At 40.6% G+C, this 14,894-nt stretch overlaps 1 protein-coding gene across 4 annotated transcripts in view; it reads right to left on the bottom strand.

Annotated features, from left to right (window-relative positions):
- Positions 1-11,245: 11,245 nt before the first annotated feature.
- NAA16 (N-alpha-acetyltransferase 16, NatA auxiliary subunit) overlaps positions 11,246-14,894 on the bottom strand; it is a 66,509-nt gene continuing 62,860 nt past the window's right edge. For 3 of the 4 annotated variants that reach the window (XR_013407579.1, XR_013407580.1, XR_013407581.1), the window contains 3 exons: positions 14,529-14,672; positions 13,460-13,557; positions 11,246-12,852 (listed from right to left, as the gene is read on the bottom strand). Coding sequence is in view for 1 of the 4 variants with exons in the window: in NM_001266616.2 (NP_001253545.1) it covers positions 12,655-12,852; positions 13,460-13,557; positions 14,529-14,672 (440 nt within the window). In the remaining 3 variants the exon portion in view is untranslated. 4 annotated transcript variants of the gene reach the window in all.

Genomic DNA, 14,894 nt, shown 5'->3' with positions numbered 1-14,894 from the left:
ACGCAGCCTCTCCACCTTCTGCAAGCTCTTCATCTCCTGTCTTGTCACCTCTCAGAGCAGAGGGTCTCAGTCCCAGCTGCACATGAGAACCCCGGAGGAGTTTTTAAAAACAAACCACACCCAGGTCCCACCCTGGTCAGATCAGTTAGATCATAATATCCGGAGTGAGAGTCCTGAGCATGATACATATATTTTTAACTCGCTCCAAGAGATTGGAGTGTGCAGCCAGCATGGAGAATCACTGTCCCAGAGCCAAACACTGGTTCTCCGCCAGGGCCACACTGGTTTTTAAAAGAAATGTCATTGCCCAGCTTCTATCCCAGGCCAAGTAAGTCCAAACCTCTGATCATCATCTTTTAGAGTATTTCTCTCTACAGTTTAATGTAGGGTGTTGATAGAATCACTAGACTTTGTAAACCTGCTTTCTTTAGTTGGCTTATGGAATATAGTTAGACCATTACTACACACTGATAATTACGAAAAAAATAATCTCTGTGAAGGGCCCGGTATGGGTTTCTTAAGCCCCCGAAGATGTTTTCACAGTGTTCAGTTTCCTTCCGCGTATTAGAGCACTGGAGGCCTCAGAGGTCCCAGGAGAGGGGCTAGCCACGGAGTTCCTATTGTCTAAAAAAATAATAATAACTCAAGGCACAATGGAAAGCCACCTTGATCTGTAGAATCCATTAGGAGCCCAAGTCCTTGTAGGAAGCCAGAGCCCTGGCAAGGCGAGGTGGGAGATACAAAAAGAATAATAACAATGATGATGGCAATTAAAGTGCTTGACATACATTTAGTCCTCACTGCAGTCCTGTGAAGAAGGTACCACTGTCCCATTTTGTAGATAAGGAAACTGAGGCATAGAGATGTTAGAGGCATTTGAACCAGAGTGACTCCATCTTGAGCAGGGGCTGGGTGAAATAAGGCTAAGAGCTGCTGGGCTACATTCCCAGCCAGTTTGGCATTCCAAGTCACAGGATGAGATTGGAGGTTGGTACAAGACACAGGTTGTAAAGAACTTGCTGACAAAACAGGTTGCAGTAAAGAAGCCAGCTAAGACCCACAAAAACCAAGATGGCGACAAGACTGACCTCTGGTCACCCTCACTGCTACACTCCCACCAGCACCGTGACAGTTTACAAATGCCATGGCAACATCAGGAAGTTACCCTATATGGTCTGAAAAGGGGCAACACGAATAATTCACCCCTTGTTTAGCACATAATCAAGAAATAACTATAAAAACGGACAACCAGGAGCTTTCGGGGCTGCTTCTGTCGATGGAGTAGCCATTTCCTACTCCTTTACTTTCTTAATAAACTTGCTTTCACTTTATTCTCTGGACTTTCCTCGAATTCTTTCTTGTGCAAGATCCAAGAACCCTCTCTTGGGGTCTGGATCCAGACCCCTTTCCGGTAACAGAGAGATTCACTAACACGCCAAAGATCACACCTCTGCTAAGTGGCAGAGAAGGGATCCAAAGCCAGGCAGTGTCGCTCACCCTGGCCCTAGGAGCTTACAGTACAGTAGCAGTGATAAGACATGAATCCAGATAACGCCCCAGCAAGGGAGTGTGCGGAAAATGAGGTATGTAAGTGCTGTAAGGTAGCTCAACACATATTTGAAGCAGATTAACTCCATCAGAGGCAGCAGACCAGCCTTAAAGGTTTAATGCAGTGGTCCTCAAGCTCTGCTCCTGGAGGGTCTGGGCAGGTTTTCAGCTAGATACAAATGTTTGCCAATGAAATGGAATAATGGCAGCCTTACTCTATTGGTGGGAAATAAACAACTAATGATGTTTTTCTTCCATTTCAACTTTTTCTGCCACAAAATATTCCTGAAGCTTTTATTCCTGCTACAACATATGTGCTCATAAATGAGGGGGGGGAAAGTACAAATTAATATTAATGAAGGTCACCAACAGATAATCCTGCTTAGTTCTCTTATTTTGTTTGTTGTCAATGGTTGCCATTTCACATTATGTAGATAAGGTTGTTATCATTTCTTCTTTTTTGAAAAACATATTCTTTTGTTATTTCCCTGTTTGGAAAACTCAGTTATCATTTCTGCTAATGAAATGACTACTCTTGTAAGTAGAGATAAACAGATCAGAATCTTACGATGCTCTCAAAGTATACTCTGACTCCAGGTGCCTCTCCCTGACTTAGGTGAGACCCTCACCAAAGTGGTAGTAAGGAAGGAGACCACTACTACTCCTGCTGCCCTCCTCCCCCCACCTTGCCTAGCTCACAAGACAGGAGGAAAGCAAGAAAGAAACAAAAGTAAGATAAATAGCCAGACAACCTTGGCACCACCACCCGGCCCTAGGAGTTAAACAAAGTAATAATAATAACATCAACCCCTGGCCTAAACTACTTGTGTTATCTGTAAATTCCAGACACTGTATGAAAAAACCATATTAAAACTTTTTGTTAGCTGATGCATGTAGCCCCCAGTCACGTTTCCCACGCTTGCTCGATTTATCACGACCCTTTCACGTGGACCCCTTAAAGTTGTAAGCCTTTAAAAAGGCCGAGTATTTCTTTCTCGGGGAGCTCGGCTCTTAAGACGCGAGTCTGCCGACACTTCCGGCCGAATAAAAAACCTCTTCCTTCTTTAATCCGGTGTCTGAGGAGTTTTGTCTGCGGCTTGTCCTGCTACAGTAGAACATGCTCCAGATTAAACCTCTCCCCCACCAGTACGCATGGAGGAAGATGAGAGTGGCTAAGAACCCACCGAATGAGATACTCAGTTATCCTGGCAAACGCGCAGACAATCATCACTTTTGGGAGAGGCTGGGTCAGGTTCACATGACTCTCAGATCCCCCAGCGACTGAAGCTGAGGATGCGCAGTTGTGCTGAGACACATTCCTCAGGACCTGCAGACAGATAGATGCCTTGCAGCAAAGCCAAGAGGTAGACCTGGGGATGCAAGGGGGAACCTAGAACCCGCATGTGCAGGATAACTGTTGGAAGCTAAACTCACACATAGACAGGGTTGCCATATTCTTCTCTGTGGAACAAGTCACATTGCTGCATTAAAAGACTTGGTTCACTTTTGTCCCATATTCATAACTCCCATTGTCTAAACCCAGGAGCCCGGAAGAGGCCTGAATTGACTACATGGTGCACAGAACCATTACTGGCCCTACTCCGTCAATTAGGAGACGGCTGCTCAGGCATAACTCTTGGGGATTATGATTTTGTGATGTATAGTAAGAAATATAAATAGCTGTTCTTTGTTCCGTTTCCTGGCACACGATCCCTGAAACTCTTGAAATCTCCAAAGTGTTGTGTCAGCGTCTTCTTTATGCTAATGAGGTGTCTGGTGGGCGGGGAACGCTGGTTACCAGCCACGTGATCAGAGGATTGGAACTTTGAGCCACCTTCCACCTCCAGGGATAGGGGAGGACTGAAGGTTGAGTTAATCACTAATGCCAGGGATGTGATCAATCATGCCTAGTAAAGAAGCCTCCATAAAAACCTAAAATGACAGGGTTCGGAGAGCTCTCCGGTTGCTGAACACTTGGAAGTGTTGAGTGGGGCACCCAGAGATGGCGGGGAAACTCACGCCCCTTCCCACATCTTTCACTCTGTGCGTCTCTTCATCTGTATCTTTTGTAATGTCCTTTATGATAAATGGGAACTATAACTGTTTCCCTGAGTTCCGTGAGCCATTCGAGCAAATGATGGAACCCAAAGGAGTCATGGGAAGCCGTGACATATAGCTGGTCGGTCAGAAGGAGCAGAGGCCTGGACTTGCAATGGGCATCTGAAGCGGGGACCGTCTTGTGGGACTGAGCCCTTCACCTGTAGGGTCGGATGCTGACTTCAGGGAAACAGTGTCAGGATTCAGTTGAATTGTAGGACACCCAGCTGGTGTTGGAGAATTGGTTCGTGTGTGGAAAACACCTGCACATCTGGTCACAGGACTGTTCTGTGTTGAGGGCTGAGTGAACTGTGGCAGGGAGGGGACTTGTGGCGTAACCAAAATGGGTCTGACACAGTCTTTGACTCTCAGAGCCTTCTGGTTTGAGGGTCCAGAATCATGGGATGCTGTTACCTAGATAATCCTCCTCATGCTACAGGCAAGGAATAGGGGACCAGGGAAGTTGTGACTTGCCTGCAACCAGTCCCCATTCTTTCCACTCTCGTATCAGGACCCTCTCCCACACAAAACTGCACTCAGACACATCAGCCAGGTCATGGGCTTTACACATAGCAAAGGCTGTATCTGGGATGCTTAACCTCTGCAGAAGGCAATGATCAGGACATATTGGATCCGAAATCTATATATTACACAAGGAGGAAATACAGACACTTCCAACACATGGCAACAATCTCATTTCCCTGAAACAATTAAAACAAAAAACAACTCTGGCCAATGTACGGTCCTTCTTTTCATCCCCAAGAAATCAGAAAAGTAAAATTTGAGTTGGAAAGCTTGCCCTCCAGTGGAGAAATAATGAACTAACCACACACTTCAAAGATTCAGAAAAACAATTACCATATGCTAACCAAGTGTTAACTGGAAAATTTTTTAAAAGTATAAATAAAAGCTAAGGAAAGAATATGAGCACCTGCTGTGAGCTTAGCCTGGACCCTGCCTTTAGAGAACCTCTTGTTGAAGAAACAAGACTTTAAACACACACAAGACCAGGAAAATGAGTAAGACACGGCATGATTACTGAGCATCTGACAGAGAGGAAGGAACACTCAATTCAAAATTAGAAAGAGTGGGTTTGGATCCTGCTTTGTACTGAGAAACTGTGTGGCCCTAGGAGAAGCTTACATCCTATCAGTTGAGTGTCATGGAAAATGGGGATGATAATACGACCTCTTTCACAGGGCAATGGTGAAGGCAAATAAGAGATCAGAGAAAATACTTAGTGAGTGTGAGTGTTGATCAATGACATTTATGAATATTTATTTTGCGCTGAGCTCTGTGATTCATACTCAAAACAGACATGGTTTGAGACCTTATGGAACTTAAAATCAAACTAAGTAAGTGGTCATCACAGGGCACCCATAGGTCCTTGCAAGATTTGAAAACAAGCTGAAAAACGATGCCCTTTCTGAACATGCTTAAAATGCTCGTGGAAAGAAACCAGTAGAGAGGAAGAGACTGAAATGGTACAGGACGTGATCAAATCAAGTACCCTAAGACCTGAGGGAAAGAAATTCAGAACACAGGGAAAATTACCCTTTTGGGGAAGAAAAATGTGACAAGAGGAAAGGAGGAAAAAATTCTGCCATCAGAAATAAGTTTATAGATTTAGTACAGGAAAGATTAAGAATTTGAATCTGATGGCTTCTATTTTTTGTTTAAATGGGAAGTGAGATTATAATTTCCTTATCTATCACCCAGTCTGTGGTATTCCATTACAGCAAGAGAAAACAGACTAAAATAGATGGAGATGAAAAGCATTGACACCCGGGAGATCAAGAAACTGAGAGGCCAGAGTATTGAGTGGGTGCACCAAACAGATGCCGAAACCACCTGGAATTTCGGCATGATTGGAGAGAAGGGAAAGTCTGTGAGTCAGAGAGATGTATAAATGACAGCAACAAAGAGTTGTCAAGAGTACAGCCCAATAGTGTTATCCTCAAAGAAGCAAGGATTTGTTTGTACAATGGTGAAGAGTGATGGGCTAGAAATGGTGGAGAGTGAAATGCTCTGAATGCTCTTTCCAGGGAGATGGTGAGAGAATAAACAGTCTCCACTTGAAAGGGCTGCATAATGGGTAGAGATCTGTTACGATTTTCAGTTAAAATTAAAAGATAAGGGGAAATGGTGAAGGCAGAGATTGAAGACGTATGGAACTGCGAAAACAGATTTAGTACAAGGAAGATTAAGAATTTGCATCTGCCAAAGTCATGCAGTTGAATATTTTTAGAGGGTAAATTGCAAAGAACACAAGGAAAGGGTATAGAGAGGGGCTGACCTAAGGAAGAGAAAACAACAGATGGGGATGAGAGGATGGGAGAGGAAAGAGAACCAGAGGGCGCTTATGCCTTGAGTGGAACTCAGAGGTGGTTACAGGTCTGCCAAAAGTATGATCCCTGCAGATCCCTGGTGGATTAGGAGTAGGGGGTGGGGCATAAGGGATAGGGGAGTAGTCCTGAATAAGCTCCAGGGTGGGTTGATCATATGGCTGTAGGTTCACAGACTCCCAGAGGCTGAGATTGAGCCAAAGCCACTCAGGGGCTGGCTGTGAAGCCACTTTAGCTACTTTAAGGTAAAGAACTTTCACTTACCACAACGGCTATCTTACGTAGGGGGTGGGGCATAAGGGATAGGGGAGTAGTCCTGAATAAGCTCCAGGGTGGGTTGATCATATGGCTGTAGGTTCACAGACTCCCAGAGGCTGACATTGAGCCAAAGCCACTCAGGGGCTGGCTGTGAAGCCACTTTAGCTACTTTAAGGTAAAGAACTTTCACTTACCACAACGGCTATCCTACAGATGTAAAGTCACAAAGTGCTGCTAAAATATTAACAGACACCTGTGTTCTAGAACTAATATCTACACATTCTGGGAAAGAAGAAAGGGCTAGTAGGCTTTTCCTACCATCAGGGATTAAAATAATTTTCTTTAACAAGATGTTAACCAAATCTGTTAATGAGACTATCTGCAAGAGTAAAACTCAGATCTCATGACTATCCTCTCAGAGAACAGGAGCCAGGAGGCGCTAAAATCCATTGTAATTCTTATACTAAGCTTCTTAGTTACTTAAATTTACTGTCCAAATGTTTTCTTTCTCCTGCCTATTAAGGAACTTAAAAAGACACACTGCAGGCCAGGCGTGGTGGCTCACGTCTGTAATCCCAGCCCTTTGGGAGGCCCAGGTGGGAGGATCACAAGGTCAGGAGATCGAGACCATCCTGGCGAACACGGTGAAACCCCATCTCTACTAAAAAATACAAAAAAATTAGCCAGGCCTGGTGGCAGGCACCTGTAGTCCCAGCTACTCGGGAGGCTGAGGCAGGAGAATGGCGTGAACCCAGGAGGTAGAGCTTGCAGTGAGCCGAGATTGTGCCACTGCACTCCAGCCTGGGCAGCAGAGTGAGACTGCATCTCAAAAAAAAAAAAAAAAAAAAAAAAAAGACACAGTGCAATAGTAGATATGGAAATAACCCAAGTGTGCATCAACAGATAAATGAATGAAGAATATGTGGAATATCAGCCTTAAAAAAGAATGAAGTCCTGCCATTTATGCCAACATGGATGAACATGGAGGACATTATTCTAAGTGAAATAAGCCAGTCACAGGACAAATTCTACATCATTCCACTTACATGATGTTATCTATAATAACCAAGCTCGTAGAAGCAGAGAATACAATGGTTGCCACGGGTTGGGAGTAGGGGAAGTGGGGAGTTGTTCAATGGGTTAAAGTTTCATTTATGCTATAGATGAATAAATTCTAGAGATCTGCCGAACAACATAGTGCCTACAGTGAACAATATTATATTAGGCACTTCAAATTTTTAAGTGTTAAGAACGCTTCATGTTGTGTTGTTACCACAACAAAAAGGACACAAGGGAACTTTGGGAGGTGCTGCATGTGTCTCTTTCTTTGATTGTGGTGATGGCATCACAGTGTTTGCATATGTCCAAACTTAACAAATTGCATACATTTAATATGTGCAGCTATTTGAATATTGCCACCAGGTCACCTATTCTCATCTCAAGACCTTTGCCCCTCCTAGTCCTTCTGGAACACTCTTCCCCTAAATATCTGATCTGCAAAGCTGGCTTCATTTAGATATCTGTTCAAATTTCATTTCATTAGACAGGCCTTCTTGGACCATCCTACTTAAAAACAGTAAACTCTTTCAATCACTCTATTTTGTGTAGAGGTTTTATTATTTTTATTTTTAATTATTATTAAAGAGATGGGGTCTTGTTAGATTTGAACTGTTGGGGCTCAAGCAATCTTCCCCCATGAGCCTCCTAGCTGGGACTCCAGGTGTGTGTGCCCACACCCAGCTTGTGTAGACTTCTGTATAAATACTAGCTCAAGCTAATTGTACCTTCAGCAACTCTACTCTGCTTTTTCGTTGTCTGCTTTATCTTCCAGTTGAGAGGGAAAGGGGCGTATTACGATCCTCAACTACATTGTTGGCATTTCTATTTTTGTCTTCAGTTGTCTGTTTTTGCTTGATATACTTAACTTTGTGAAACATGGTCTCATTCTGTCACCCAGGTTGGAGTGCAGTGGCACGATCACAACTCATGCAGTTTCAACCTTGTGAGCTCAAGTGATCCTCCAATCTCAGCCTCCCAAGTAGCTGGGATTAGATCTTGCTATGTTGCCCAGGCTGGTGCTTGATATACTTTGAGGTTGCAAGTGCATGTAAGTTAATGATGGTTTGTATCTTTTTGTTTTTGTTGTATTTTTTAAAACCAATGTATAATGTGTCATATTTTGCATTAAATTCTATTTGGACTATTACCTCAACTTTATTCTAGTTCATATCAGCCTTGTGTTGCCAGTCTTTTATCTCAATTTTTGCTTTCAAGTATGCATCTTGTAAAGAACTTTTAATACAGCTTGAGAATCTGAGTCTTAATTGGCTAACGTCTAATCAACGTTTATTGTAACTAGTGCTACATCAGATTTTTTGCCATCTTATTTTCTATTTGTTGTATTTAACATTGCTCCAAAAGTATTTTCCATGAAGATCTTGGTATGTTACATCTTCTGAGATTCATATGCATGAGTATTTTTAACGTGTTGTCACAGTCTAAAGCTAATTTAATTGGATTTAAATCTAAAACTCAGTTATTTTTCTTCAATGCTTTTTAAAAACCTTCCATTTTCTTTTTTTTTTGAGATGGATTTTCACTCTTGTTGCCCAGGCTGGATTGCAATAGTGCAATCTCGGCTCACCACAACCTCCGCCTCCTGGGTTCAAGTGATTCTCCTGCCGCAGCCTCCCAAGTAGCTGGGATTACAGGCCTGTGCCACCACGCCTGGCTAATTTTTTGTATTTTCAGTAGAGACGGGCTTTCTCCGTGTTGGTCAGGCTGGTCTCAAACCCCCAACCTCAGGTGATCTGCCGGCCTCAGCCTCCCTAAGTGCTGGGATTACAAGTGTGAGCCACCGCTCCCAGCCTAAAACCTTCCATTTCCTTACGTTCAGTGCTTTAGAGAAATCTGATGTCACTGATTCTCTTAGAGAGTAATCTTCTTCTGTTATGTTTTTAGACTTTTGATATTCTTGAATTTCACTTTAACCATGTTACTATCTATACTCATACTCTGACTTATCTTCACAGAAATGATCACTGCTTGATATTATGTATTTGTTTCCATCTCTCACCCAACTGGAAATATAAACCCCAGGAGAATAAGGACCTAATTTTCTTCATTACTGTATCTGTCATACCTAGAACAGTGTCTGAAATATAAGTACTCAACAAATACAGACTGAATGATTCTTTCCTTCTTATCACAATTTACTAGAATGTGAGCAATTCCAGTGATTTTGTCGAATTTTTCAGTTATCCTCGACATATAGGAAACTGCCTGGCATGTAAAAGGCACTCAGCAAAACACCTGTAATCCTTAACTTATAGAAAAGTACCTTGCACATGAAAGACACTGTTAGGATGAACATACTGAACAAAAGGAGAGTCCTATCACCTAGCAAAGTGTCAAGATACTTGGATTACAATATATACATAAAAGTCATCCTGGCTTTAGGAAGGAAAAAAATTGAATTCACAGGTATTTCTAATATTTCACTTTGCAGAAACTTTTGTAGCTTTAGGGTCCACAAACTACAGCCTAGCCTGAAAGTCAAATCTGGCCCATAGCTTATGTTTCTAAGTAAAATTGTATTGGTACACAGTCACACCCATTAGTTCTGGCTAGGCTGCTTTTACAGTACAACAGCAGAGTTGAATTGTGAGAGACCAGTATGAGGCCTTCAAAGCCTATTTACTGCCTGGTCCCTTACTGAAAGTCTGCTGGCCCTTGTTCTAGCTAACAACTCAATCCAAGATCTACTATGGCTCTTGACTCTGTAGACTTCTGCCCATTACATTCATTCAGTTCCTCAAGAAACAAATCACAGAAAACCTGAGGCCAAATTCTTAAATTATCACCCTATGCCTGGAATCTTTGTGCCTTTTCCTACCTGTTCTGGTAAACTTGACTGGATCACCTGGAAGAAACGTTTTTCTTGTGAGACTAAAGACTTCTCCTTTGGGGCTGGCCTATTCTCCTTTAACTTTCTGGAGACTAAAAAGGCCTCTCCCAAGGTTGGGGGAATGGTGAAGGTAGAGGGTGGAGAGACACGACACATCCTGCCTTCCTCATCCTAACGAAGATTCCTGCCCATGCCCCAGGTTTATGATGTTTATTTTATACTCGAAGTAGAACGCAGACAGGAAGAACAGAATCAGTATATACTGACCAATACACTGTTTTCACTAATTTCCATATCCCTTTACCTTGCCTCCCATATGTGTACCTCAAATTCTACTACTCACATCTCAACTGCATCTGCCCCAGAACTCTCAAACTCTAAATGGCTCCAATGAAATACTTTTGAAAAGGCTGTCGCTGAAAGCACAATTTCCACATTATGAGTGACATATTTTATGCAAATGTCATTTTGCTGAAAGTAACATGAATTATGTATGTGTCAGGATACTTCTGACAAAGATGAACTACAGATGTTCCTCGACTTATGCTAGGGTTATGTCTCAATAAACCTGTTGTGAGTTGACAATTTCATAAATCAAAAATGCATTTAATATACCTAACCTGCTAAACATCATAGCTTAACCTCGCCTACCTTAAATGTGCTTAGAACACTGACATTAGCCTACAATTGGACAAAATCATCTAACGCAAAGCCAATTTTATAATAAAATACTGAGTATCTTATGTAAAAGTACTGTATTGTATATCACCAGCCCAGGAAAAGACCAAAATTCAAAACTCGAAGTACCGTTTCTACTGAAGCATATCACTGTCACACCATGGTAGAGTTGAAAAATCTTACACCATCCTAAGCCAATGATCATCTGTAGTTACAAAATTATTAAAATACTAAATGACAAGCTACTGCAGCACAAAAATATACTGGGTAGGTGGTTACTGAGAATTACATTTTTTATAAAACTTGAAAAGATTAAGGTGATTAAGTTTTTACTTCCTCGAAGAATATTTTGCAGAAAATATTGGTAGTGTGAAGCAGTAACAAAACACAAACATAAACATAAATAAGCAACTGTGTACAAAATAATTTATTATAGCATTATCTACGTTGGCATTATTTTACAGTGAGTTTTTCCTGTCGCAAAAAGTATGAATCTAAATAGATTAGGGTGAAAGAAAACGTGTGTCTAAATAAAATCTCCCTTTTTGAATGTATATTTGTCTTAATAAAGGGAAGCATTAATATTACAGACATATTTACAAGGTTCTGAACATAAGTGATTCCATTACTGTTTTCTGTACAAGATAGAACAAAAAGCTATTCACCCATCCCCCCCAAAAATACTGTTTAACAACACTATGTTTTAATAGTTAAACTAATGAGTTTCAAATCTCATTCTGCTGAGATATAAAAATGCATTTAATGGTCAATGCATGGCTATAAGAATGTTTCATTTTAATTTGTTTTCTGCCCTATAATGCTCCCCTGAAGCATACCTCAGTATAAGCTACTTGTTAACACTGAAGTAACTTAGTTAAGAAAGCATTAATTCTTGCCTGTGGGCTTTTAAGACTGGGAGAGAGACGCAACAATTTTACCAGTGAATTTCCATGACTGACAGGCAAAACAGCCTTCACATTCTGAAATCATCTACATAAAACTAGAGTACCCCTATTCAACCAGAAAATACAATTTTTATGAATACTACAAAGGAAATAGTAAACCACGAAATATTACAATGAAAAAAAGGGCGAATTAAATTTTAAAATAAACTTCAGTATCTGCCAAGAAGAATTCCTTTTTTATGAGATGGAGTCTTGCTCTGTTGCCCATGCTGGAGTGCAGTGGCGTGATCTCGGCTCACTGCAACCTCCACCTCCCAGGTTCAAGCGATTCTCCTGCCTCAGCTCCTGAGTAGCTGGGATTACAGGTGCGTGCCACCACGTCTGGCTAAATTTTTGTAGTTTCAGCAGAGAAGGGGTTTCACCATGTTGGCCAGGCTGATCTCGATCTTCTGACCTCAGGTGATCTGCCGATCTGGGCCTCCCAAAGTGCTGGGATTACAGGTGTGAGCCAGCCTCCATATTGTTTTTAACATATAGTTAACACTTTAAAACTGATGCACTTTAATTAAAAAGCAAGCAAATAATAAAACAAACAGATGAGGAATCAAAGCACAGATCCTGAAATCAGAATCTAAAGAAAATAATACAGTGGGGTTGTATACAACTTAGCTTAGTAAGAAATTATCATATAGAAGCGACAGCTACCACAAAACTGTGTAAGAACAAACAGGTAATTTTAACAGATGGTTGTGTAAATTGGCAGGTCAGGTAAAGGATAAAATAAGCTTACAGAATATGCCATTTAAAAATCCTAACCAAATATTTCATTTCATACATGTATTAAAATGCACCCTGGAAAAGAAACCCTGATCTCAATTCAGCTTTGAGTCTATAGGTGTCTACCTTCTAGGAGATTTCAAATTTCATTTGCCAAGACATCATAATTAGCTGTATGGTTCAGTGCCACATTAGGATTGTCAACTTCATTCACAGCAGGCAAGAAGGCAGATGTAAAAGGAAGCAGGTTATGACAGGCCATCCTATATTCTTCATATTGGGAACTACAGTTCCCAAAGCTGCCATCAAGCAGTGCTTCAGAAACCTTTATTAATGTCTAGTGAAACAAAGGGAAAACACAAATTATTTAAAAATAATAAGCTCGCAATTAATAACCACTTTAATCAAAAGATGCAATGTGTTAATCAAACTGAGAAAAGCTGCCCCAGTCTAAAATAATGCCTTGCAATCTACACAGCAAGCGATCACCTCAAAAAAGGCACATTAAAAAATCAACCCTGAAAAAGGCAGTAAAATTCCAATAACTGAAAAACAGAACCTTTTAAAACTGTGATCACTAAAAATCAAAGTGTCCTTTACTAACAATAGCTCACATTTACTGAGTACTTAACAACGTGCCAGGCATAATAAGCACTTCACGTTTTATTATTTCAGTTAACTCTTACATGGATTCTGTGAGAGCAGTAGTATTTTCACCCTCATCTGAAAAATGAGGAAAAAGAAGCTAAGAGACATAACTTGCCTAAAGTTACACATCTCATAACTGATAGAGCTAAGAGACATAACTTGCCTAAGGTTACACATCCAGGCATAACTCTGAACATCCAGGTGTAACTCTGAAGGCTTACTTAAGAATTATGCTGTAAAGACACGTTTTGTTAGACCACAGTGTAAGCATAAATCAGCCAATGAAAAAATCTTACCTTTACATTTTTATCTTTTATAGTTTCATCCAGTCTAGTGGCTATAGCAATTGCTTTCTCTTGCCTTGACTTGTCCAGAAAATACATCATTTTAGCACCTGAAATACCAAGGCATTTCAAAATGAATTAAACACCTATACTTTACATTTTATGTGATATCAAGTGGCCAGTGACTTAAAATATGGTTTTAAGTGTTTAAACAGTGGTAAGCTGGAGCTGGCTCCTACCAGCTCATGAGAGCCAAGTGTGACATTTCTTTCCTACCTCCTATTTAGTAGCATCCCATTGATAGCTTAGGCCATGATCAGAGTATTTATATCATGAAAATACACTACAAATCAGAGCTTTTCCCTTCACAAAAGGATGGTTATTAAACATCTATCAGATGAACAGTGATTTAACAACTTCCTTCCCTTAGAAATAAAATTCAAAATGTAAATATGGACTGCCCTGTGGTATCAATCAGTATTTTAGCCAAAACTATGAAAAAAGATATTCTAAAATAAAACATCTAAGGAATTACTGTCACAGAGGAGGAGAGTGGGGGTGGGGAAAACAGGAAAATGTTTGCATATTCAAAAACAAAGTAAAATTTTAAAAAATAAAACACAGTTTATATTTCTCCTATAAATTAGAAGAAAAAATATACTCCAGCTTGGGTGACAGAGTGAGGCTCCATTTCAAAAAAAAAAAAAAAGAAAAGAAAAAAGAAATCATTCATAACCACACACCCCAAATCAACATTAAAGCTTTCGTAGACACTTCCTTTCAGCCTTTTTCCCATGTACAGTTGAGATTACATTGTATGTTCAATCCTGCACATGTATTATGAAAGTATTTGCCCATTATTACAAACCCTTTAAATAAACATCACTTTAAATCTGATATTACATCCTATGAATCCATCACTGTTTCCCCTATTATTGAACATAACATTAAATTTGTCCACATTTCTCTCCCCATACTTACAGTAAGTACTGTTCATTTGCTTTAAATTTTGGGGGTGTCAAAACTTTCTCTTTGTTCGCTTTTTCCATAGGCATTTTAACCCTGGGGGCTACATACAAACCTGAAAGTAGATGCTGAAGAGAGGTAGCATTATGTTTCAGAAAATCCTCATTAAAACTTTCCAAATCCTTGTTGACAAATATTTTCTGCATTTCTTGAGATAGAACTTGGCTCACAATGTCTGGAAGATTACTATGATTAGACACTATAAAAACAAAAACATTTGGATTTTTTGTTTTTGATCTGTCCTTCGGGGGAAAAAAAAAAACCTACTGAAAACCCTTTATGGCCGGGCGCGGTGGCTCACACCTGTAATCCCAGCACTCTGGGAGGCTGAGGTGGGCGAATCACTTGACGTCAGGAGTTTGAGACCTGCCTGGCCAACATGGTGAAACCTCATCTCTACTAACAACAAAAAAATTAGCCG

This window comes from Macaca mulatta, chromosome 17, assembly GCF_049350105.2.
Source record: "Macaca mulatta isolate MMU2019108-1 chromosome 17, T2T-MMU8v2.0, whole genome shotgun sequence".
In the NCBI taxonomy this organism is placed as follows: Eukaryota; Metazoa; Chordata; class Mammalia; order Primates; family Cercopithecidae; genus Macaca; species Macaca mulatta.
This window is presented reverse-complemented; position numbering and strand designations above follow the sequence as displayed.